The sequence below is a fragment of the Mytilus edulis genome, chromosome 2 (assembly GCF_963676685.1).
Source record: "Mytilus edulis chromosome 2, xbMytEdul2.2, whole genome shotgun sequence".
NCBI classification, from domain to species: Eukaryota; Metazoa; Mollusca; class Bivalvia; order Mytilida; family Mytilidae; genus Mytilus; species Mytilus edulis.
This window is the reverse complement of record NC_092345.1, coordinates 70,629,918-70,654,421: the sequence shown is the minus strand read 5'-3', so window position 1 is coordinate 70,654,421 and position 24,504 is coordinate 70,629,918. Positions and strand designations below refer to the sequence as shown.

General features: G+C 32.9%; 1 protein-coding gene across 5 annotated transcripts in view; it reads right to left on the bottom strand.

The window, feature by feature from the left end:
- Positions 1 to 21,040, bottom strand: part of LOC139512815 (electroneutral sodium bicarbonate exchanger 1-like) — a 28,499-nt gene extending 7,459 nt beyond the window's left edge. Inside the window, exons 1-9 of one of the 5 annotated variants that reach the window (XM_071300739.1) lie at positions 20,983 to 21,040; positions 14,909 to 14,969; positions 12,552 to 12,641; positions 3,802 to 3,967; positions 3,060 to 3,220; positions 2,466 to 2,624; positions 2,016 to 2,149; positions 1,479 to 1,724; positions 468 to 614 (exon numbers count right to left, since the gene is read on the bottom strand). In XM_071300739.1, the coding sequence (XP_071156840.1) occupies positions 468 to 614; positions 1,479 to 1,724; positions 2,016 to 2,149; positions 2,466 to 2,624; positions 3,060 to 3,220; positions 3,802 to 3,967; positions 12,552 to 12,641; positions 14,909 to 14,969; positions 20,983 to 20,994 (1,176 nt within the window). In that variant the 5' untranslated portion in view covers positions 20,995 to 21,040. Of the gene's footprint in view, positions 1 to 467; positions 615 to 1,478; positions 1,725 to 2,015; positions 2,150 to 2,465; positions 2,625 to 3,059; positions 3,221 to 3,801; positions 3,968 to 8,768; positions 9,320 to 12,551; positions 12,642 to 13,663; positions 13,743 to 14,908; positions 14,970 to 18,351; positions 18,434 to 20,982 lie in introns of those variants that run through there. The other 4 variants (XM_071300741.1, XM_071300740.1, XM_071300736.1 and 1 more) reach the window with 4 other exon arrangements.
- Between the last annotated feature and the right edge of the window lie 3,464 nt (positions 21,041 to 24,504).

The window sequence follows — 24,504 nt, the reverse complement described above, 5'->3', positions numbered from 1 at the left end:
TAGTAATTCATGTTTCATCCAAAATAATATTTTCAGTTGATGCGTTTCATAATAATATGAATCAATCTTCAAAACAATAAAAAATACTCGGAAAATACATCTTAACTACTAACACTAGACACTTTAAATTTGCAAAACACTTATTTGCAAATCCGCCGCTGCCTCTCCTTAGAGCTACAGTGTCATTTGTATAACCAAAATGTGAAGAATTACATGGGATTCAATAAATTCATTGCTTTTCTGCTGTTAGTATTAAATATATTTTGAAATTTGATTTAGAAAAACATGGGATTTTCAATATCCCAATGGACTTATAAGTATTATACATAATCATGTCTTCGTACTTTTTTTTATGTGTGTTGCCGTTTCATACTGTGGATGTCTCACATTCTGCTTATTCATATGATACAACTGAAATCATCTACCAATAGACATGATGAACTAGATGAAAAAGTGAAATGCTATACCTGAGATGGAACTTTTGAAGGAGGTTCCAGACGAATTTTTGGATCCCATTCCCCAGGTGGTAAAACTGTTACTTGTTCCATGAACTCGTCAACACCAGCCAAGAACTCTTCTTTTTCGTGACATTTGTAAGCTAATTCCCGGAATATCTACAATATACAGAGATGGATTTTTTTACGGAATATCCAAAATTTCATGTACACAGGTTGAATATCTAAAGACAATTTATAAAGATGGAATTTTCATGGAATGTCAAATTACAATACACACAGATAGAACTTTCACTGAATGTCTAAAATACAATATATTATCTACAGATAGAACTTTCACTGAATGTCTAAAATACAATATATTATCTACAGATGGAATTCTCACGGAATGTCTAAAATACAATGTATTATCTACAGATGGAATTCTCACGGAATGTCTAAAATACAATGTATTATCTACAGATGGAACTTTCACGGAATGTCTTAAATACAATATACTATCTACAGATGGAATTTTCACGGAATGTCTAAAATACAATATATTATCTACAGATGGAATTCTCACGGAATGTCTAAAATACAATATATTATCTACAGATGGAATTCTCACGGAATGTCTAAAATACAATATATTATCTACAGATGGAACTTTCACTGAATGTCTAAAATACAATATATTATCTACAGATGGAATTCTCACGGAATGTCTAAAATACAATATATTATCTACAGATGGGACTTTCACGGAATGTCTAAAATACAATATATTATCTACAGATGGAACTTTCACGGAATGTTTAAAATACAATTTACCCAGATCTAATTTTCTAGGAATTTTGAAAATACAATTTACACAAATAGAAATTTCAAAATGTAAAGCAACCACCGTTTTCAAATTCTTTAACTGTTTCACTTTACTGGCTTCTGCACCAGTTAAATCATTTAAACCAGGCACCATTATGAAAGATAAAATCATGAACTTAATACTGAAATCAGTCATACATATTCAAAGAAATATCTCACCTCGTCAACCATCATAGTTGATATGCATCTTCCGAGTTCCATCAGCTGGGTCATGCTTCCTTTCGGTCCTAACATGAAACAAACGAAGCGTGACGGCAATGCTACCTCTGTTACATCACCAAGAAGACGTGGCTCTTTAAGCCTCATGAAACCAACCAATCTCTGCTCAAGGTCTTCAACTTCTCCAATCATGACATTGGCAGCTTCGGCATCTTTTGGAATCTTCCTCATAAAGTTCAGATTGGGCTAAAAAACATTTTGTAATATTAAACTTAATTCAACATATTGTCAAGTCTTTAAAACAATGAAGATGTATTGGGTACTTTGAGTTATGAAGGGAATACATGTGCAATCGTAAGGATTGCAAGGAAAATGAAAATAATTAGTTGTATGTTCCATGATCAAGATTTATCAGTTATATTCATAGTTATATACATATATTTACATCTTCGCTAGCCAAGGGCGAGGAGGAGGGGAGTGGATCGTAACCCTTGGCTAGCGAACATGATAAATGAACTAATAGAAGATATATCTCACCTTATAACTGGGACTGGTTGGGTCATTTGAAAGATCTTGTGTACTTGGAACACTCTGTAGGCCAGAGCTATCCATACTTGCAAGACTGGCACTTGATGAAAGGTTGAAACCATTTCCTCCCCTTTCTGCTTCCGCTACAAATATTATTAAAAGATTTACATAAAAAATATCAGAACACTATGGAATACCAGTAAGCGTTCATTTCTTAATTATTACTATTCCATTCAAGCTCAAATTTGTATTTCGGCTGATCTATTAATTACATTTTGTATGTGTATTGGGCTATTAACGGTTAGTTACCATGACTATAGACAGCATACGAAAGCATAGTGAAAAATGAATTTCATGAAAGTTTAGGAAATCGTGTCATAAATTGCAGAATTTACATTAATTAATAATAAGTTTAACAAAATTGTTATTAAACTGAAAGATTAATGAAAAAAATCGTACATCTCTCATCAGAAATATCAGACAGAGTTCTGCTTCCTTTAGACGCCTTCGAACGCTTGATATGGCTGTGTTTATGTCCTGCCATCATTATATCCCTAAGATGTGGGCGTAACCTTGTGTCCATATCGTTCTGGTCCTGCCATTCTTCAAGGAGCTTGTCTGTAGTTCAAATAAAAAGAAAACAAAAGTTAATATAGATGAGTTTTGTAATAAACACGTCCAAAAAGACTTTATCTTTTCGTTCAGAATAAAAACACATTTGTATTACATTTCTTTAATGGATAGGACAAAGATATCACTGACTATTATTTGAGATCGAACTTAACTAAAAAGAATAGTTTAACCATTACAGTCATTACTGGAATCGAGTTTAATGTTCCTTTCTCCTTAAGAAAAATATGCTAGGCAGGTAGGAATTGTTTGTTGTTACATTTTTTTTTATGTCTTAAGAATACCTTCATTTGGTCTCGATCCTCTACCAAAAGTGCCAATTTAATCGTACAAAACAATTTCGGCAGGCATCGAAAAGGGTTTCATAATAGGGTATATAGGAAAACCCTTTTATTTTTATTATAAATGGTAGTAGTAAATTACCTATGACATTAGATAATGAATGGGCATCATGGTCTAGTGAAACAACACCTTCCACGAAAGCACATCGCAGTTCAAACAGCGAGTGCATAGACAAAGAGGCAACATGAGGCTTGGACCAGCGTTTTCCTCCTTCTTCCAAATTTTCTTCATATTTAACCCATCTGTTTCAAAATAAAAACTGACGTTAATCTTGGTAATAAAATGAAAAAATATGTGGTAAACATATTCCTCTTTACGGAATTTAAGTTGATTGTAAAACCGGAAAATACATGCAAAAACTTTTAACTCTCAGCTGCTTCAATTGAATAGTTATGGTAATAGTTATATGTAACAATGTGTTTCAGTGCAGATAGCTTATTTGAAATTAAGAATTAGCAATCCTTATCTATTAATATGTATGTAGATAGTTCATTCACTATTCTAATCAAATCAACAATCAATCAATCTTCAATTTAGAATATAATAACAATGGATTAATTGATAAAATGTTAAACAAAGCACGACATATATTTAAATGATGCTTTAAATAACACGTTAAGTGAAATGCATCAATCAATAAAGTAGTTCATTTGATTTCAGTTCTTCATTGGTTAAAACTCAAATATGACATCGAATGTTCTTGCTTTCTTCAGAATTTCTTATTGTGACTTCATGAAAAAGGGCGAATTTGCATATCTAACATATCAGTTTGACCTTTGACAAACTCCTTCAATTCAATTTGGTCTTAAAGTTTTATTTTTACCTTGCTGATTCTTTCCATTCGTAGTTATCATTATGTTTCCGAAGGACGTCTAATTCACAGAAGATGCTATGAGCTTTATGGGAAACCCCTCTTCTATTGTTATTGATTATTCTCTGGACCCAGTCCGTAGGGTTGTATTCAAAAGGTTGATCATGTAAGGTGCTTCCTAAAAAATAAATCAATTAAAAAAATATCTGAAAAACAATAGTTTATCTGTTTGGCAACAATACCAAATCTCCTCATTTTAATATGGTATAGTATGCTAGTACAGACAGATTATAGATAGTAAAAAATACAGCAATGGCTGAACATCAGGCTTTCCTGACAGAACATGAGAATCTAGAGGTCGATGGCTAGATACTGGCTGAAGATCAAATTCAGAAATGTGCAAATGTGCTTTAGTTAATTGAAATTCACATGAATCTCACGTTAATTGAACTTAAACTTTACAAAAACAATTTGGTAGTTTTCATAATTTTTCTTGAATAAGAATTTAGATGTTAATAGAATAACTTTATTTTAAAAATTCACATGAATTTCACGAAAGAGTACAAATTCCCTGCGTATCTAAACAGACATAGCACTGAAACACGACATTGGAAATACTTTTTTAGGGTAAAATTAAGCATGTTTGTATATCAATCAATCATATGCGATTGTCGCACATACAGTTACTTTGAAACCACATCAATTCAACGAATAAAAACTTATTTTTATATATTACAAGTGTGGACACAGATGAGTGTGGATAGTATGTTTGGATGTTTGACAGTGTTTTATGATAAATGTAGTTCTATGATTTTCCTACATGTGTTATTAACTGTGTTGCACGATGACAACCAACCTGAGCATTATGAGTGTTGTTTATTTTATTTTATATTTAGTTTAGTTTTTATGTTCAAGACGGGCATGGAAAAGACACTAATTGCATTAGTTACCAAATGATTATGATAGAATATGTTCCACATCTTTGATTTTGGATACATTTTATAGCTAGGAGAGCAACACATAATAGGTTAAATTTTTCGTGATTTTTTTAATTATATATTATAAAACACACATGTAACTTATTCATACTAAACCTTTGGCAATACAATTATAATTGCTAACTCCGGGATAGTCGTGATGTTTGAAAGATAAAAAAATAACTGTTTCAAGGTAATCATTTGGGTGGTTTATAATCGTAAAGAATAAAAATATTATGCATCTTCTTCTTTGTTGATTTTATCTATAAATGGGCTGATTATATATGCAAGGTAAACTTTTACTAGGCGAATGTCAGTATAAATGCATTAAATCAGAAACCATCGTACACGCATAATGTAATGAAATATACATTTCGCAAAAAAAACTAAGCAATTTGTATTCTATAATCGTCAGTGTAAATAACAGGTTTCCAGTGATGCAGGAAAGAGGTGTACAAATATTTCCAATAAAACAACCTTTATTCTAGTTTAATAGCGTTATAATTGCTACAGTTAAAAATAACAGGATACATGAATTAGATAAACAAATAAATACAATTGTAAGTTTCATTCCATTTGTGTGCATATTTCAATTTTTATTTTGTAACATCAAACGCTAATATGCTAGTCAACAAAAGAAACGATACAAGTAATGTATTTGCAATATATACTGTAATTTGATACACGGTACCGAGGTAAACATTTGCCCTATTGATCTAATTTCTAAATATGCTATTTTCTCATAAAAAAAAAAACCATTGATTTATTAAAGGCAAACACGCGAGAAATTTATTTTTTTAAATCTTTGTTTTAATTCAAAAATCGTGTTTTCACCCAAAAATTCTTAAATCGATGTTCGAACTTAAAACTTTTAAATTTAAACATGGTCGGTCTTCTTAATTTTGAATGCCTTTGCAGATATTTGAATACTTACTTCCCATCTTCGAAATTAAGTGCCGATTTTTCATTTTCCGCAAAATAAATTTTACCCTGTGTTCAATAACTCGGCATTTTGTAACTTTCCAAATTGGTCAAATTCTTTTAATCGTATCCTTGTCTTTGTAAAGGATTGTTTTTCATTGGATAATTTAACAGCAGTCCTATTTATTATATTTTATGATAGATTTTAATGCAAACTTGTGTATCGTTTCTTTTGTTGACTAGTATATAAGTAAAATTTTAACAATTTCAAACTCAATTTGGTTTCCTATATTTTACCACATACTTAAAAACAAAGTTTATTTGTATGTAAACGGGACGACGTACAGTAAATAGATAAGAAGTCCAATGACGTAGAGTTAATGTCGTATCAAAATTTACAAATGTTATTTTATTTATGGAACTGGAATTATTTAACTTTTACAATATGGAGAAGCTGAGACACATGATTATGTCGAGACGTAGTGGTTTACGAACATTTATAACGCACTCGTTCTATTTGAGCAGACATGAATAATTTTATTTTCATGTGATAAACAGTCACTGACCGCTACGCCAACCACTTAAAATTGTACCAACTTTCATGAGGTAGTCACCGACACAAAAATCTGTTTCTCCCCAAAATTTAACATTTGTTCTTGTCACAGACTATTTAGAAATTGACAACAAACGTCTTATAATCAGTCTCAGTGTTTAAGACAGTAATAGTGTATTGACTTGGCGTAATAACGATATAAGGATTCAAAACCATTATCTATTGCTGTATATACATACATATCTATAATACAATTTAATTTATATTAAACGCTGAAAAGTGTTGATGAAAATTCTCCTTTTTGATACGAAATATTGTCATTTGCGGCTAATGAAAACATCATGTATATATAAAATTGAGAATGGAAATGGGGCATGCGTTTAAGAGCAGAAAAGGCCAAAGGTCACCAATAAGTCTTCAACACAGCGAGATAAATCCCGCACCCGGAGGTGGTTTCCAGCTTAAGTAATTCCTAAATAATTGTACTTCACAACTTCAGTTTGTGCTCAGCTAAACTGACTTGTTTAATGAAACACCAGAACAGTTTTTTTGTTTTTCCCTTGTTTTCTTCTTGTGCTTCAATCCTGAACTCGCATTTAATTCTCTAATGCACCTGAATCAAATCAGAATTGCACATTTTGTACTTGCGTGGTTGTTGCGTTAGTGAAGCCCGCTTCCGTCGAACTTGAATTCATTAAAAATTCTACTCTCGTTTCGTTTCTTTTCACTGCCTTTCATATATACCATTTACATATTTTAGTACCCTTTTCGAAGCATAATTAGACATAAAAGTTCAATTTTGGTTCATTTTATTAATCTTACATTTCAAAACAAACTCATAAGCTTCACAATGTCTCAGTAGTTATATTTGTTTACAAAAATAAAATGCATTACTAAGTGATAATCCAGCAGACTTTCAACATACCAAATAACCCCAATAATCTTTCCGTCATAACAAACAGCTGCATTGAACGCTTATAACCTTTTATATGTTATAAAACCTTTCATAGAAAAGCCCGTAAATATCTATTGAAAAAATATTTCGTGCTTTCCACTACTTGTTCATGTAATTATTTGTTGTCTGCAACAGCAATAGAGATAAACAATGGCATCGGGAAAACACCACTGCCCGCATCTTGGACGGCTGTTTTTTTTTGTTTTTTTTTTAATTCGTTTGCTGTTCTTGGATTATATACCTCTGTTACACCCTTTTGTTTAAATATTGTTATACATAATATTAGATATTTTGAATTTTATTCATTGGCAGCGGAAAGCAATTATGGGTGAACGACCGGGAGGGAGTGAGGGATATCGAAATGGAAAATTTGAAAAAAATAATCATAAGCGCACTAAAAAATCGTCAGGGAAAATTTCATTGCAGCTTTAAAAGACTTAGACAGAAACAAGAGGAACCCAGAAACAGTTAAAAGTTGTCTAGTACCTATTAAAGTGCCACTTAATTTTTCCGATATGATTTCATAATGTTCACGTGTGAAAAGGTTGACATCCTTGTAAAATGTGGCTTGCAGATCACACCAAAAATGACTGTATATTGCTACATCTTTTACAGGAAAACGGACACCTCGCGGATCTTTAAAGCACAGAGGGGCGTGGTAATACCGTAGTATACAGGGGTTTGCGTCTTCTTTTGAAGCAAAGTTGAAAGCGGAATAATACATAATCATATATCTTTGTCATTGAAAATCATACCAAATCTCTTTATTTTTGTATGTTTGATTGGATCCAACAGTTCCAGAAGTGCGAAAATAACGCACACTTACTAAACATCTGTGCACACCGGCAAAAATGTGGGGGAAATTAGCTATGAAATTCTAAAAAAAATAAAAAATGTTTTAAACATTACAGGTAATAAAGGAAACCCTATAAGACTGTACGACTCTAACATTGAACACCTAAAACGAGTCAAAATCGACAAAACACCTGTAAGATGAGAGGGTTCCTGAAATAACCGAGGCCGGATCATTCGATATACATTAGCTGTGTATACTGCAAATCGAAATTACCGTTTTAAGGTCTTACAGCTGTTTTTCGTCATGCTTCTTTCTCAAATGAATTACTGATTTGAGTAACATGTGATAATGACAAATAAAGGAAGGATTATAGTGATATATTAAGGTTTTATCAAGATCAATGTTTCCTTAAAGGAAAACTGTTGTTTTAGATTAAGTAACTTTAGCAATTTTTCAAGGCAACGCTAAGTAGTTTTTTTAGCCACTTTAGTTTATATGTCTGTGTTGGTGTTCTGGAGTTAAAAGCATTTATTTGTGTTTTATATTTTGGCATGTTACGAGTTTCGACAGTTAAATAAACTGTTTTAACTAAAGGAAATAGTTTCTTGCTTTAGACTGTGTTAAGCTTAAGAATAAAATAGAAGGGATAGTTTTTGAAAGACGGAATACAATATTTGTCCGGCAGATACGAAATGTTGCATCTAAATTTCTATTTAAATATTCCATTAACAAAAAAATAATTGAAATATAAGTTTTTTTTTAAAGCGGATCTCTTACCTCTGCGTTTCGAAGCATACGTATGTAAAGTTTCTTGTACGCTTTTAGATAATCTCCTTACTGGATTAACGATGCGATATTTTATATTTTCTGCTATACTTTGTCTTCGTTGCCTTGCAACTGTGATATCAGAAACGCTTATTTTACTTTCTCGTTTGCCACGCTCTCTCGGCATATCATGGAATTCCTCGTTTTCTGAGATATCAAATCTAGCACTAGGTCTAAACTTCCCTTTTGGTTTATCCTCCCCTTTTTCAGATATACTATCTGCACGCCCACATGTTGCCTGTTCTTCGCTCATTTTCCAAAAATATCACATTTTATACAAATGCTGTATAAAATACATACGTATTTGTACTGTTAAAATAAGTTCCAACTACTGATTCTGCAGGTAGTAGTTGTAAGTGAAGGTGATAACGATTTATTTCCTAATGATGCAATTTAATACGACAAATCCTCACACATAAATATATATTGTATAATGTGCAGGCCGATTGCCCACATAGATTCGATTATATGTATTGACAAGAACTGTTATACATATTGGACTTAAGATCTTTTAAATGTATCCGTCGAATCGATTTGTACGGAGTTGCGCAACTTTTAAGCATGGTTTGATGTGGATAAGCGAATACTTAACGTTTTAACGATACTTAATGTTGCTTTAAATGCGGAAAAGATAATATTATTTATAAAAATATGACTTAAATGATGATAGAGACTTATCTTTCGTTGCAAGACTATGATCAATATGGTATGAATCAATTCTTTTCTTGTTTGTTATTATGCATTTTCCATCTTTTTTATCAATATTCACGGTTAAGAAATCAAAATTAAGATATCAATAAAATTCACATGTTTTTGAAATAAAACCAGACACCACACGGCAGAAAGTTTAGATAAAAGAACTGAACTATTCTGTATATGATAATAAAATTGAGAATGGAAATGGGGAATGTGCCAAAGAGACAACAACCCGACTATAGAAAAAAAACAACAGCAGAAGGTCACCAACAGGTCTTCAATGTAGCGAGAAATTCCGCACCCGGAGGCGTTCTTCAACTGGCCCCTAAACAAATATATACTAGTTCAGTGATAATGAACGCCATACTAATTTCCAAATTGTACACAAGAAACTAAAATTAAAATAATACAAGACTAACAAAGGCCAGAGGCTCCTGACTTGGGACAGGCGCAATAATGCATTGATAGATTCGAAATCTATTGTTTGGAACTCATAATCCTGCTACAGGGAATAGCAACTTTAATAACAAAAATTCTAGTCTGTTTCTAAAGCATGCATCTTGAAATTGAACGATTAGCTCATTAGTTTCTGTGTTCTTTGGGGAAAAAATAATATCAAAGACTTCAATAAGTTTCGTACAAATGCTAATGAATAGAAAGAGATGTTAGGTATATGTCAACGAATTAGCAAATTTAAATGACCCAAACTAACCAAAATACATATAAAAATCAACGTACAGTCCTGTTTTAGACAGGTATCTACAGTTTTAAACTTTTACTGAGATTCTTAAATAAGTTACAAAAGACATTGGGCCTGTTTATCGAAATTATCCTAAGTTCCGTCCTAAGAATTTCTTAGGACAGAATTTAGGATACGTCCTAATTCTAAGAGAGCTTCGATAAACAAGCCCAAGCTTATCTGAGAACCTTTATGATATCAGTATATTGTCGATTAAACAGCGATATAAAGATGTAGCCTTTGGAGGAACTATATGGAAGCCCAATAAGACCTCTCCAAAACAAGATTTAATATCGATATGACAAATTTAAAAAATCGTGATCACGGATTACAATCGTTATCGTAAATCATAAAAGTTATTATAACCAATTGTGGTTCGTTATCGCGAATTAACTTTGTGATGACGAATCTATAAACTAGTTACTAGTATAACAATTTTTGTAATTCGTGATAATCGATTTAAATTTAAGATGTAAACCCATATTTTTGTAATTTGTTATAGTGGATTATTTCGTTATTATAATTTTTATAAATCGTGATAATAAATTATGAAATTCGTTACCACGTACTGAATATCAAAGTCCGTGATATCAGATTTAATCCGTGATCATAAATTACCAAAAAAATTGTGATAACTTATTTGAGAGATTTATTACAATTTTTATTCACGATCACGATTGGTTATTGGTTATTGGTTAAACTGAAACAATCCCTGATACTGAATTTAATCTGCGTTCATGAAAATATAATTTTGGGAGGTCCTAAATGGTTTTCGTACTATTCGATGGAAATGGTATATAATGAAATAACCATTTACTGTAATCAAAGTTTAAGAAATTTGAGGAAGCGTAATGACATATTTCTGACAAAGTTTGAAACTTAATTTTAGAGGGATGTGTTGGAAAACGTCAATGAAATAACAGGTAAGGAATGTCCAATAAAAGCCTGAAAATGCGCCGGAAACAAGACCTTACAAATCTGAGAGTCTTTTTGTTTATCTTTCGAAATAAAAAATTAAGATATTTGCGCCCTATGAATATTGATTTTTGACTATTATCGGCACTTTGAACATTGACACTTTACTGAACGTTTTTATATTGATGCGTTAATGATTTTTTATTTGCTGATTTATAGTGTAAACAAATAGGACGGTCATATTCAGAGGGACACAATGTTTAGATGTCCAATATTATGTTAATAGTCTAACAGTCCAAACAAGTAAAACGTAATGCGCCCGCAAAAGGTCTTAATAAGTTTACTTGGCAATGATACTGGTAAACAAAAAGTCGGAACCAACAGACCATTAACATAAAAATCCTGCCTTTCTTCAATGGCAAAACTGTTGAATAACACGCAGCTATCTGACTTCTCGTGATAAGTATACTATTAGTAAGTGCTTTAGTCAATAACATTATAACTTCACACCGCGACGCAGTAGTAACTATCAAAGGAACTTCATTTAACCAGTAAGGCAATTTCCCCACAACTTGTCTTCCAACATTGCCGGACGGTTTATAGAACCTTAAATTCCCAGTATACATCAAAGCTTTAAGATTTCGTGTTGTCCAACGACTGGAGCGTTTAAAGACCTATTTACTTTTTACTGAATATTATGTGCTATTGAAGATGGCATTTAATTACAACTTTCAATCGTACGTGCATTGATAAAAAAATTACTTTACTTTTTGTGGAGCATTAGACATTTATAATTGGATCAGCAAAAATAACCTAAACGAAGTAAGGAATTCTGTAATAGACTTCTGATACCACAAATAGAAATATATATCCCAAATTTGTACAAGTAACACTGTACTACAACACAACACAAATTAAAAAGAATTATAGTATCCTACTAATCGGAAAGGGGAACGGAACTAAGGGAGACATCAAACAGATCAACCACTGATCGCAAAATACTACACTGAAAACCAAAGATTGAGCGACACAAAAATACAATACACCAACACAAAAATGTATTTATAAGGTTTCAACATCACATTCATTAAAAACTTGTTAATTTCAGTGGCGGATCCAAATAATTTCATATTAAGTGGTGGCCCACTGACTGCCTAAGACAGGTCCCGCTCCAGGCATGCTTCAGTGATTCCCTATATAATCAACAAAATTTTTCCCACAAAAAGGGTTGGGGTGAAAAACCCTCTAAATCCACCTCCGAACCGTAACCAATAATATCAATCATGTAAGAATTATAAGGTTTCAACATCACATTCATTATACACTTGTTAATCTTTAAACAATAATATAGATCACGTAAGTATAGTCTATGTATTATTCCTTACCATTGCCGTTAACGTTATTCAAAACTGGTCTGTCAGGACGATTAGGCATGTGAATCTGCATATAAACACTACCTCGCCTACCGGTATACACTGAAAAAAAGAAGTAAAAACAAGGGTATTTTAATTGTACTAGTGACAATCGCAATAAAATACAAATTCAAAAAGTGTTCAAAATAAATCGAATATCAGTGGATACTAGATCATATAAATGTAGGATACATATTAAATCGGTTTGAAGAAGATTCATTTGGTATAAACAAAGAGTTCTGGAATATCATCTTTGAACTGAAACCCAAAGGACTACTTTGTAATAGAAAATTCCAATTCGTTAAAATATATCTATTTTTGTTAATTCGCAATTCCAGATTTCAAACTTGTTATAACGAAATAAATCAGTTTGAATTTATAACACTTATTCAGTGTCAGAATTTGTTATACAGAATTTTCACCAATTGACAAAAAAGAATTGAAGAGATCTAAACGGGTCGCATTCTTTTATATAAAGCATTCTTCTATTCAGCACAGAGTATCAGAGAATTGAATTTTTTTTTGATTCTGCAATAACAAACTACAAAAATATTTAATATCAAATCATTCCAGTATACATTAATAATTAATAAATTACCGATCCTTAAATTACGGTTTATTTTTCAGTTTAAATTCGTGATATTGAGTCAATCTGAGACTCCTAATAAAGCAGTCTCAGACTTAATTGAAAATTAAATTATTCAGTTCGGGTAACAAATCTAGAAAATTGTAATATCAAATCCATTACGCACTATTATACAAATAAAACAATCCATAATTATGAATTTTGTTTTACTCATTGTTTCACCAACTTTATACATCCGAGCCGCTGATAGATGAAACTAAAAACATAAAAATATTTCACAAAGTACGTCCTTTTCTTTTTCTTTGCCAATACAACACAAGTGTGGACAAGAAAAGCATCAAAAACATTAAAAAAAAATAGTGTTAACCTTTCAACTCTCAACTAACCTATAAAATAGTCTAAAAAGTCCAATAAATAGCGTACAGATATTTTTTCTTACAGTTTTACTATTCCTTTCGTTGTTATAATAAAATGTCAAAATTAACAAATGTTTTCTCACCAAAATCAGGCAGGTTACTTTTACGAAGTGCAGTAGTTGACATATCTACAGGTTGTGCATTGCACCGATTAAAATTATTCAAAACTTTGCAGTATATATATCAGATCAAAATTAAGATTATGTCAATTCCTAACAGCTAAATAATTTCATAAATCATTTGGGGCAAAGCATCATTTCTTTTTAAATCACGTTATTCAGATTGTAAAACTGTAAATTTTTGATAAATTGATATAAAACAAAATATTGAATTTGCACTTCAATATCTTTTAATTTTGTGATTATCAATTCGACATCGCCTTTGAAGAATCTGACCTCGCTTGAAGGGAAAGGTACATGGCCAAGTTTTGGCTACTCATAAAACAAATTTCCTCTTTGAAAATCTTACGCCTTGTATCAGCTGCAAGCCAGTATATCACTGGGTATGTATACACATGTACCACTTACTGCGTTCCTGACTCAACAACGCAGTATAGATAATGAAAGAAAAAGTTTTCAGTAACGCAAACATTTCTTCATAAGGTTTAGTATTGTTTATCATTTTTTGTCTGTACTTGTGTTTTTGTTATCTATTTTTTCGTTATTTAAGAGCCAGTACGTTTCCTGTACTTATTATCAGTCCATGTTATTTTGAGTAGATTTTTTTTGTCCACTGATAGAGATGGAAATATAGGTAAGTTCAGAAAAAACTATTAAATAATCAAAAATGCTTGTTTTTATATATTTTTATTTGTTGTGGTTTATAATAGATTATGATTTATATGTCTCTGATGGAAAATATTTGATAATTTTTTGTTAGATATATTTACAACTTTAGTAAACTCGCAGAGTAAACTCGGGGGCAGTTATGAGCTTGACACACATGTCTTGACACACATGTCTTGACATATTAAATAGTCATCCGACTTCAAAAATAACTGAAAAATTTTAAGATTTTAGAAATTCAAAAGTTCAAGAAATAGTCTAAATTTCGAGATTTGAAAAGTCGAAAGTTCCAGTCAAAGTCGAAGTTTTAAGATTTGAAATGTCAAAATGTATATAGATATCTTATTATTATGAATTTTCGTAATGTTCCCAAGATCGTTCATGAATCGGTATTAAATCAAATCTTTCTTTTAACTTGCTAACAAGAAAAAACTCATTTTGGCACAGTTTCGTCATAGTTAAAAATGGCAGCTTAAAAACTATCAAAAAATAGATTTTATCATAATTGGGAAGCGATTGTATATTAAAGTATTGTCTACTTACATCCATTATCGCTTCCTCCACCGTCCATTGTTAGGTCCTTTTTTGTATCTTCTTTTCTAAACTAAATATAAAAAAAATCTTTCAACTAACAAAATCAGATTTGAATAAGTTTTAATTAACCCTGCCTGCAAACCCTAAAAAGACCCCTTAAGACACGAAAAACTAATATTTGTAAATACATTTTTGATAGGATTTTATGTTATCTTTGGTAGCTGAATTGAGTGTTACGTAATGAATGTTAGCAATGCATATTTGTTGGAATTATGTGCCTTTAATTAGATCGTACTTGTATACAGGTATATAAAGGTTTCCTTATTGCTCCTTAAATCAAGCTTACGGGACAATAACGCTATAGTGAACTAGTTATATAATCGGCCTTAGCATGTCCGTGTTGATATTTCATGGTAGTTTACATCATAAAAAACTATTATAAACAACCAACGTATTGTGAAATGTACTGTTTGTGTGCATATAAGATTGATGCATTATACGTTTGCAAATATGGGAACACATAATTATTGCAATGTTAAACAACTCGCTAGATGTACATCTGCATAGTCTTAAGATATGGTGTCTTAGGGTAATTATATGCATATAGGATAGAAAACAAGAGGGCAAGTAGTTTTTCTTGTATTTACCTATGTATATCTATACTTTAATTAGTCAGGACTAAGCAGAAACAAAGTAATGTTGAGCGTGTAATTACAAATACAAATGTATGTCTATGACAACCACAAGACATAGAGCCACTCCTAAACAGACCTTAAACCAAGTAGTGACTTTTAAAGTATTCACCGATGTTGTATCGATGACTTATCAAGAGGGCTCCAGGTATATTCGAGGACTTTTCCACACCAATAAATATTGTACGATCTCGTGTATAGGGGAAACATTATCAAATGATCTTTTATCTAAATTATCTGTTTTTCAGGTGTGGAAAGTAGATTTAGAAGATATTGAGCCCCTGGCATCAGATTGACATGTTGGTAAATTAGTCACGTAAACCATTATTTCCAGCTAAATGTTTAGATATCAGAATCCTAAACAGCATACATATTAAGGACATAAACAATGGTTTTGAATGGTTTTACACTAGTAATTTTGGGGCCCTTTATAGCTTGTTGTTCTGTGTGAGCCAAGGCTCCGTGTTGAAGGCCGTACATTGACCTATAATGGTTTACCTTTTTTTTAAATTGTTATTTGGATGGATAGTTGTCTCATTGGCACTCACACCACATCTTCATATATCAATGTACCTACATTTGTAAAAATTAGTACACTAATCAAAGAGCGATTCCACATTCATTTGAGAAATAACTGTACCATTCACCAGGTACAAAAAAAACCCCACAAAATTGAGAATGGAAATAGGGAATGTGTCAAAGAGACGACAACTCAATTAAAGAGCAGAAAACAGGCCATGGCTACCAATGGGTCTTCAACACGGCGAAAAAAATCCCGCTCCCAAAAGGGGGTATTCAGCTGGGCCAAAAACCAAAAATGTGCATCTCTAAAAATCTTCAATGTCAAAATGTTTCTAATATTGGTAACCCGTACCAACTCTGGCATTTCATTAACTAACAATATCACACAAAAAAGTAGTTATAAAAAAACACATTCAAAATGGGTCTGCTGTATACACGCGTGTCCAGATTTAAATGTAGAGTAGTTTAAAACATTTGTCTGTGGGACTGTCCCATTATCACAACATATATAGCTCCATATGAATCTTAAGAAGGCCTGGGAAGAGACTATTTTTTATAAAATTTCTGCACTGTATCTATATCTACAGAAGTAAGAAATTGAACTTTGCCTATCTGATTATGCTACCTCATGTACTTAACTATTTAAAAAGTCAATTATAACACCTTCAATAAATATTGTGTTAGTAGATCTTAATTTAAATAAGATAACTATTGTATAACTGTCTAGATCATGAGTAGATGGTCTTTTAAATATAACGGACAACACAATTGTAATATAGCGTAATCTGTTAACTGGCCACTAAGTGTGAATTCTTTACGACCAGATTAAATACTAGAATAGTACATAGAACTGGTTGAATTTAAAAAAAAAATCATTAGATCTTTTCGACGTTTCAATACAACAGGTTTTATTCTTAAATTAAAAGTTCCTTATGTTAATTATGGTATTACAGTAATCATAATCTGCTCCACAAAATATTTAAACAGTGTTGCATCTATCTTTTTGGTCAACTTTTATGTTCTTGTGAAATGTTGATATGATAGTCCTTTTATGAAAGAAGTTAAAACGGACAGGACCGAAATCTTTTCCAGATCTGGCGAACCAATCGTTGACTGGCAAAACGAGAGAAATATATCTTGTGTGTTCCTTTTTTAAAAAGCATATTGAAAATAAATATATATATGATTAATAAGACATGTTCAATAACATTGTTTCAAATATCGAAAAAGGGGTAAAAATAACGTCATTGCGTTATTTGACAAAAGACTTGTAGTAGCTCGTCTCGAATGCGGGAGACCGTAGGTTCTCTACCGGGAGGATGAAATTAGACTTGGAAATTTGTATTTGCTTATCCGCGAAGTACGCGGTATTTAGGATTACAGTCAACGCCTAATCGGCTCGGAGTCTGATTTATATGTCCAGCAAGTACTGAAATGCGAACTGTTTGGTACCTTGTGAACTAGCTAGTTAAAATCAGACTCAGAACATGTCGGTCTTGTTCAAATCAGGGTTCATATTAATTTCGAATAAGATCTAGTTCCGATATGCATGTAATATTTGTCACATGACTTTATACACGAATACACCGGTCCAACACGCTTTTTATAAAAGTAGTAAAAAGAGTTTAAATATAACCTATTATTTTTCCGTGACGGCTAAGACTCAAACAGACATGCGAGTACGCTTAACATAATATTTTGACCAATACGAAGATCTCACACTGGGCTTTTAACATCTAATCACCTTTTTTTTTCTTCCGAAAATCTATAAAATCAATACAATGTTAGCAAGAAAAATAACTGATTTATACACACACAAAAAATGACGAATATGAAAAAGATAACTTTTATAAGGATGACTGTAACCTTACTGTACATATAGTATATATAAATTGTAATATAATAAACTGCAGTAATTGTTCCGAATTTATATGCTTAGTTCTACTGTAGATTCGATCCCAGTATATCTTTTTTTAGTTTTTTTCCTTTTTACTATTATTATATATTGGGAGAAAGGGAAATTGATTTTGAAAAGAAATTAAAAAAAAAATGCAAGATTTAAATTTAGTTTTTTTCATGTCATATAAATTTTAGTACAAGATAGAGTGTAACCAATATTATTCATTTTTGTAAAATCGTGAACTAATACATCTTTTTGTCCCAGGCAAAGCTATTAATCTGTATTATCTATAGACGTAAATTACAATAAATATGCAAATATATAAAAACAATACTTACAAAATTTGCTTTTGTACTCCTAATTCATTTGAAAGCTGAAACTGATGAGAACCACCAACAACAAAAAATGTAAGATTTTATTTGAAAAAAATGTACTTTATATACCCCCATAGATGAATACATATCTCCTCCCCTTTATTCCATTCCCTCCATTCACAGCTGACTAGTCAAGCAAATGACCGAAACGTCCTCCAAATTGTGCTGCTAGGGATCAGAAATGATATCGATCAGAAAAGTGTTAAATGAAATGTTCGATACGACCGGTTGACTAAAGATTCACAGGTTCACGTAACCTTTGTCTGAAAATTTGTTGTTTGTGAAATTAAAGGTATTTGTTGATAGTAAATATTTTGTTAGATAATCGTTACATCATAACCTCTTAACCTTCTTTAAGACAACTTGCTACCCATCTAGTCACGCACACCATAATATGGACCCAATAAGGAGCAACTTGATACCCATCTAGTCACATTCACCATAAAAGGGACCCGGCAGCAAATTGCTACCAATCTAGTCGCATACACCATAATAGGGACACAGCAGTAACTTGCTACCAATCTAGTCACGCACACCATAATATGAACCCAATCAGGAGCAACTTGCTACCAATCTAGTCTCGTATACCATAATAGGGACACAGCAGCAATTTGCTACCCATCTAGTCGCCAACACCATAACAGGGACCCAGGAGCAACTTGCTACTCATCTAGTCACGTATACCATAATATGGACCCAATTAGGAGCAACTTGATACCCATCTAGTCACGTATACTATAATATGGACCCAATCAGGAGCAACTTGATACCAATCTAGTCACGAACACCATATTTGGGATCCAGAAGCAACTTGCTACCCATCTAGTACTGCACACCATCATAGGGACACAGGAGCAACTTTCTACCCATCTAGTCACCCACACCATAATAGGGACCAGTTGCAACTTGCTACTCATCTAGTCACGTACACCATAATATGGACCCAATCAGGATCAATTTGATACCCATCTAGTCACGGACACCATAAAAGGGACCGGCAGCAAATTGCTACCAATCTAGTCACGTAAACCATAATAGGGACCCAGGAGCAACTTGCTACCAATCTAGTCACGTATACCATAATAGGGACCCGATCAGGAGCAACTTGCTACTCATCTAGTCACATTCACCATAATATGGACCCAATCAGGAACAATTTGCTACCCATCTAGTCACGCACATCACAATAGGGACCCAGCAGCAACTTGCTACCAATCTAGTCACGTAAACCATGATATGGACCCAGCAGCAACTTGCTACCCATCTAGTCACGTATACCATTATAGGGACCCAGCAGCAACTTGCTACCCATCTAGTCACGCACACCATAATATGGACCCAGCAGCAACTTGCTACCCATCTAGTCACGTATACCATTATAGGGACCCAGCAGCAACTTGCTACCAATCTAGTCTCGTAAACCATAATAGGGACCCAGGAGCAACTTGCTACCCATCTAGTCACCCACATAATAATAGGGACCCAACAACAACTTGCTACCTATCTAGTAAAGGGACCCGGCAGCAACTGGCTACCCATCTAATCACGTATACCGTAATAGGGATCCAGGAGTAATTTGCTATCCATCTAGGAATAGATTTTTAACGAAACAGGGAACTAGGAGCAACTTGCTACCGAATTAGTCACAGATATTAGCATAGCTGGGATCCAAAAGAAATTTGCTACCAATTAATCCCAACAACATAATATGTAATAAACTGGATCCTCGTTTATTCTTATTCTACTGTTGTTATGAACAATTAATTAGGTTGCAATTAACGAAAATATTCATTGTTCGAGGATGCTCTTAGGTTCGGAAATGGGTTTTGTGACGAATAAAAAGTTTCCTCAATGAATGCAGCTTATCTTCTACATTGTAATCTTCCGTCTAGAACAACAGATCATTCAAAAAAGTATGATCTTTCTATTTCTATTCGAATAACACGCGTTTTCCAAAGAAACATTCATTATGAACCCTTTATACCCAAAGAAGGCCAACATTTTTGGAAACTGTCATTTATGGATGTACCCCTATGAAAAGCCGAAACCCCACCCGCTTTTTGCGCCTGTCCCAAGTCAGGAGCCTCTGGCCTTTGTTAGTCTAGTATGATTTTAAATGTTAGTTCATTTATATGTTTTGAAGTTTAGAATGACCTCCATTGTCGGAACTCTGAACTAGAACACATTTTTGTTTAGGAGCCATCTGAAGCACGCAATCAGGTGATGGCTTTTCTCGCTATGTTGATGACCCATTGATGGCCTTCGTTTTCATTTGCTATTTGGTCGGGTTTGTTGTCTCTTGACACCTTCCCCATTTTCATCCTCAATGTTATTGTTTTAACGCCATTGTTCGCAGTTTAGTTTGATTATAATGTTTTTGTAAATTCATTGAGATTTCAACGAGACTGAAACATCAGAAGAATACATCCCAAATAATACATTCTGGCGGTGAGGTTCCACAAAACTGTTAAAAATGTTCCACGACAACGCAACAAGATTTTAGCAATTAGAAATGACAATCACATGAACTTGCATGGTATTTATACGACAAAATACGTAAATAAAATAAGTTGGAAGAAGAATTATGTAACTTACAATGCAATCCATATTGATTCTCCATTACAACATAAACACTAACACACGTTTTCGTGCATAAATAAATCTGATCCACATACGACCATGCACTTGATATCCCAACGAAGACGGTCTAACCTTCATTCTACTATGCAGAATTTAGAATTTCTTTAATCTATTTTTTTATTATCTGAGTTTTTGCGTTTTAATGTGTGTGTGTTGTACAATGGTGAGTAGCATTATTGCCAGTCATATGGTACATGTATAATCATAAGATAATTGTTATGCTTTATAAATGTGTTACAGTTAATATGTAAAATCCCTGAACATTTGTAAAATCTCTAATAATTTCAGTGTCGTTCTTTTTAACTCCCGGTAGAGTAATGACTTCTTTTAAACACTGTAGATTTTTGAATTGTTTTACTAGAACATCTAGAACATTCTAATACAAAAGTTAATTGATTGATTTGTTGGTTTTTAACACCACTTTCGGTACTATTCATGGCGGTCAGGTTTTTTTTATCGGAGAGAACCACAGTCTTTCGAAAACTGATTGTCCGACAGGCTAGTGATACAATAGTTCGACTATACTTAGACCACTCAGCCCGGAACCGCGTCACTAGACTATACTTAGACCACTCAGCCCGGCTCCGCGTCACCTGCACCACTATACTTAGACCACTCAGCCCGGCACCGCGTCACCTGCACGACTATACTTAGAACACTCAGCCCGGCGACTATACTTAGACCAGTCAGCCCGGCACCGCGTCACCTGCTACAACAGTTCGACTATACTCAGACCACACAACCCGGCACCGCGTCACCTGCTACAATAGTTCGACTATACTTAGACCACTCAGCCCAGCACCGCGTCACCTGCTACAATAGTTCGACTATACTTAGACCACTCAGCCCGGCACCGCGTCACCTGCTACAATAGTTCGACTATACTTAGACCACTCAGCCCGGCACCGCGTCACCTGCACGACTATACTTAGACCCCTCAGCCCTGCACCGCGTCACCTGCATGCAAATGATTAAATAGAAAAGAAGAGATATTATGTATCAATGTATGATACAAAATCCTTTCACGCACTGTTTTGTGTGTTGATCTTCCTATCAAAGTCACAATCAGGCTTTCAATACAGAACAAAAGCAAACACCTTATTTCAAGTCGAAATGGTATCTAACACCACTAGATATAGATCGAGAATGAAGAGCCCAACTCTATAGGGTAGCATCATTCAACTATAACCATCATTGATCTATCACAATGTGACCGACAATCTCTCTGCACAATCGGGAAACAATAAAGACATGAAGACAATCATGGGGCACATTAGATACTTGTTAGAGAACTTGACAGAAAATACTGTATAAATATATTATGGCAAATAGGTGAGCTTGCATAATGATCTTGATAAACAAAATGACATAAAGATAGAAAGTAAATTAGCATACACAACATAGATTATTTCAAAATTAAATGCACACATTTACGGCATTTTTTTAATATGAGAGCAAAAAGCTTATGATTAAACATAACCTTAAACATGCTTTTTTATTCGCTTACAGTCAAAACCTTACACTACACTTTTGTACTATGATGTAGATTTTTTGCATTCAAAGTTTAGACAATATAACCGTCAAACGACAGCAAACTGGGTTGTTTTACATTTGTTAGGTTTTATTGTTAAAGCAAACAAGAGTCATAACTCCTCAACGGCATTTTTGTGAAATTTGTCAACATCAAATATGACCTCCATTCCGTCACCAGTTATAACACAATAAATTTAGATATTAAGGTTGGTTGTAAGGTTCTTAACTTATCCGACGAAAATAAGTTAAAGATCAATCAACTAATATAAGGACCATAACTCCTTTACAACATAACTCAAAAGCATTAATATTGAACTTGGCCTTAATTGTCATCGGCATTGACATATTATAATTTAAAAAGCATTGGTATAGCCAGTCAAGGTCGATAAAAACTTCCATTTGTTGTTAAAAATTAAGACAAGGAAACTGCTGAAGTCGACCGCCCGCCCATCCGCCTTGCAATCCACAATGAATTAAAGGATTTTTGTTCGAAATGAAAGTTAAAAATTATTTGAAAAGTTATCAGTTTCTTATGATCTTTTTTGCTTCCATCAAAACTTGCCTGTATTCATATATAAATATTAGAGGCAACAGATACCAAAGAGACATCTAAACTCGTAAGTCAAAAACAAACCGGCAGAAAAACGAAAAACGACAAACAAACAAACAACAGTAGACAAAACACAAAATAGAAAATTAGAGACTGAAAAATTTATTCACATATATATCCAATATATGACTTCAATCAAATAAATGAAGACAAGGAAAATGGTCTCATAGATGAACAATTGCTTACGACCTGTCACATGTCTAATAAAAAGGACTGTTATTTGTACAATAGCTGGCTGATGGCAGGGTAATAAGCATTATGTTATACATTGCAGTTACGCCTATATCATGATTATTGTTATATTTAAGGTAGATTCATGGCTTGAAAAATAGCACGGTGACCCATACTTATTATAGTTTTGAAAAAAACATAGTAAAATCTTCATTTTGGCAAATTATAAGAAAATTCTAACTCAAAAAGTCTATACTTATGATCTACCTTAATATGTGTAGATTATGTAAATTCCCTAAACCAGAGAGTTTGTTAAACAACTTCTAAATTCCTTGAACCAGAGAAGCTGTTCAACAACTTCTAAATTCCTTGAACCAGAGAAGCTGTTCAACAACTTCTAAATTCCCTGAACCAGAGAAGTTGTTCAACAACTTCTAAATTCCTTGAACCAGAGAAGCTGTTCAACAACTTCTAAATTCCCTGAATCAGAGAGTTTGTTAAACAACTTCTAAATTATTTCAAAATCGGGGAAATTTCGTGGATTTTACAAAAACATTGTAAAAATATACATAAGTTAATTATACATGCAGGGATTGTATTGGTGTTACTAGAACACTTAGTGGTTGAATATACAATTGTGTTTAGTAGACAAAATATTGTCATTAAAATAACCCAGCAATAGCGTTTACGATCTGTTACCTAAATGAAATACGAAGAGTGAAAATCACGCCTGTTTGATAATTCAATTAAAGAGTCAAAAGTAAGGCAATAAAGCACGAACCTTTTATGAAGGTTGTAAAAGTGAAGAAAAAAAAAATTGTACACACAATAAAAACATGATTAAATAAGAGTAGTGCCATGCTGAAAGAAAAAAAAGTAATTTCATTCTGAATGAAAAATACATTTCAAACCTGAACGATGCCATTTTACCTATTCCACGAAACATTGCGAAGATCGGTTTCACAGTCAGAATGGGTTAATCTTTTCTTTCTGTTTTGTCTTTTATCATATTCATTAATTTCATGTACTTTTGAGGTTTCAAAATTCAAGGTGCTATGCAGATATATAATGGTTAAAGGAAAAACAAAGTGCAGAGTTCAAATAAAATCAAAGTTTAGCTAATTGGTGAGACGATTGTTTAATCAAAAATATAAAATTATACG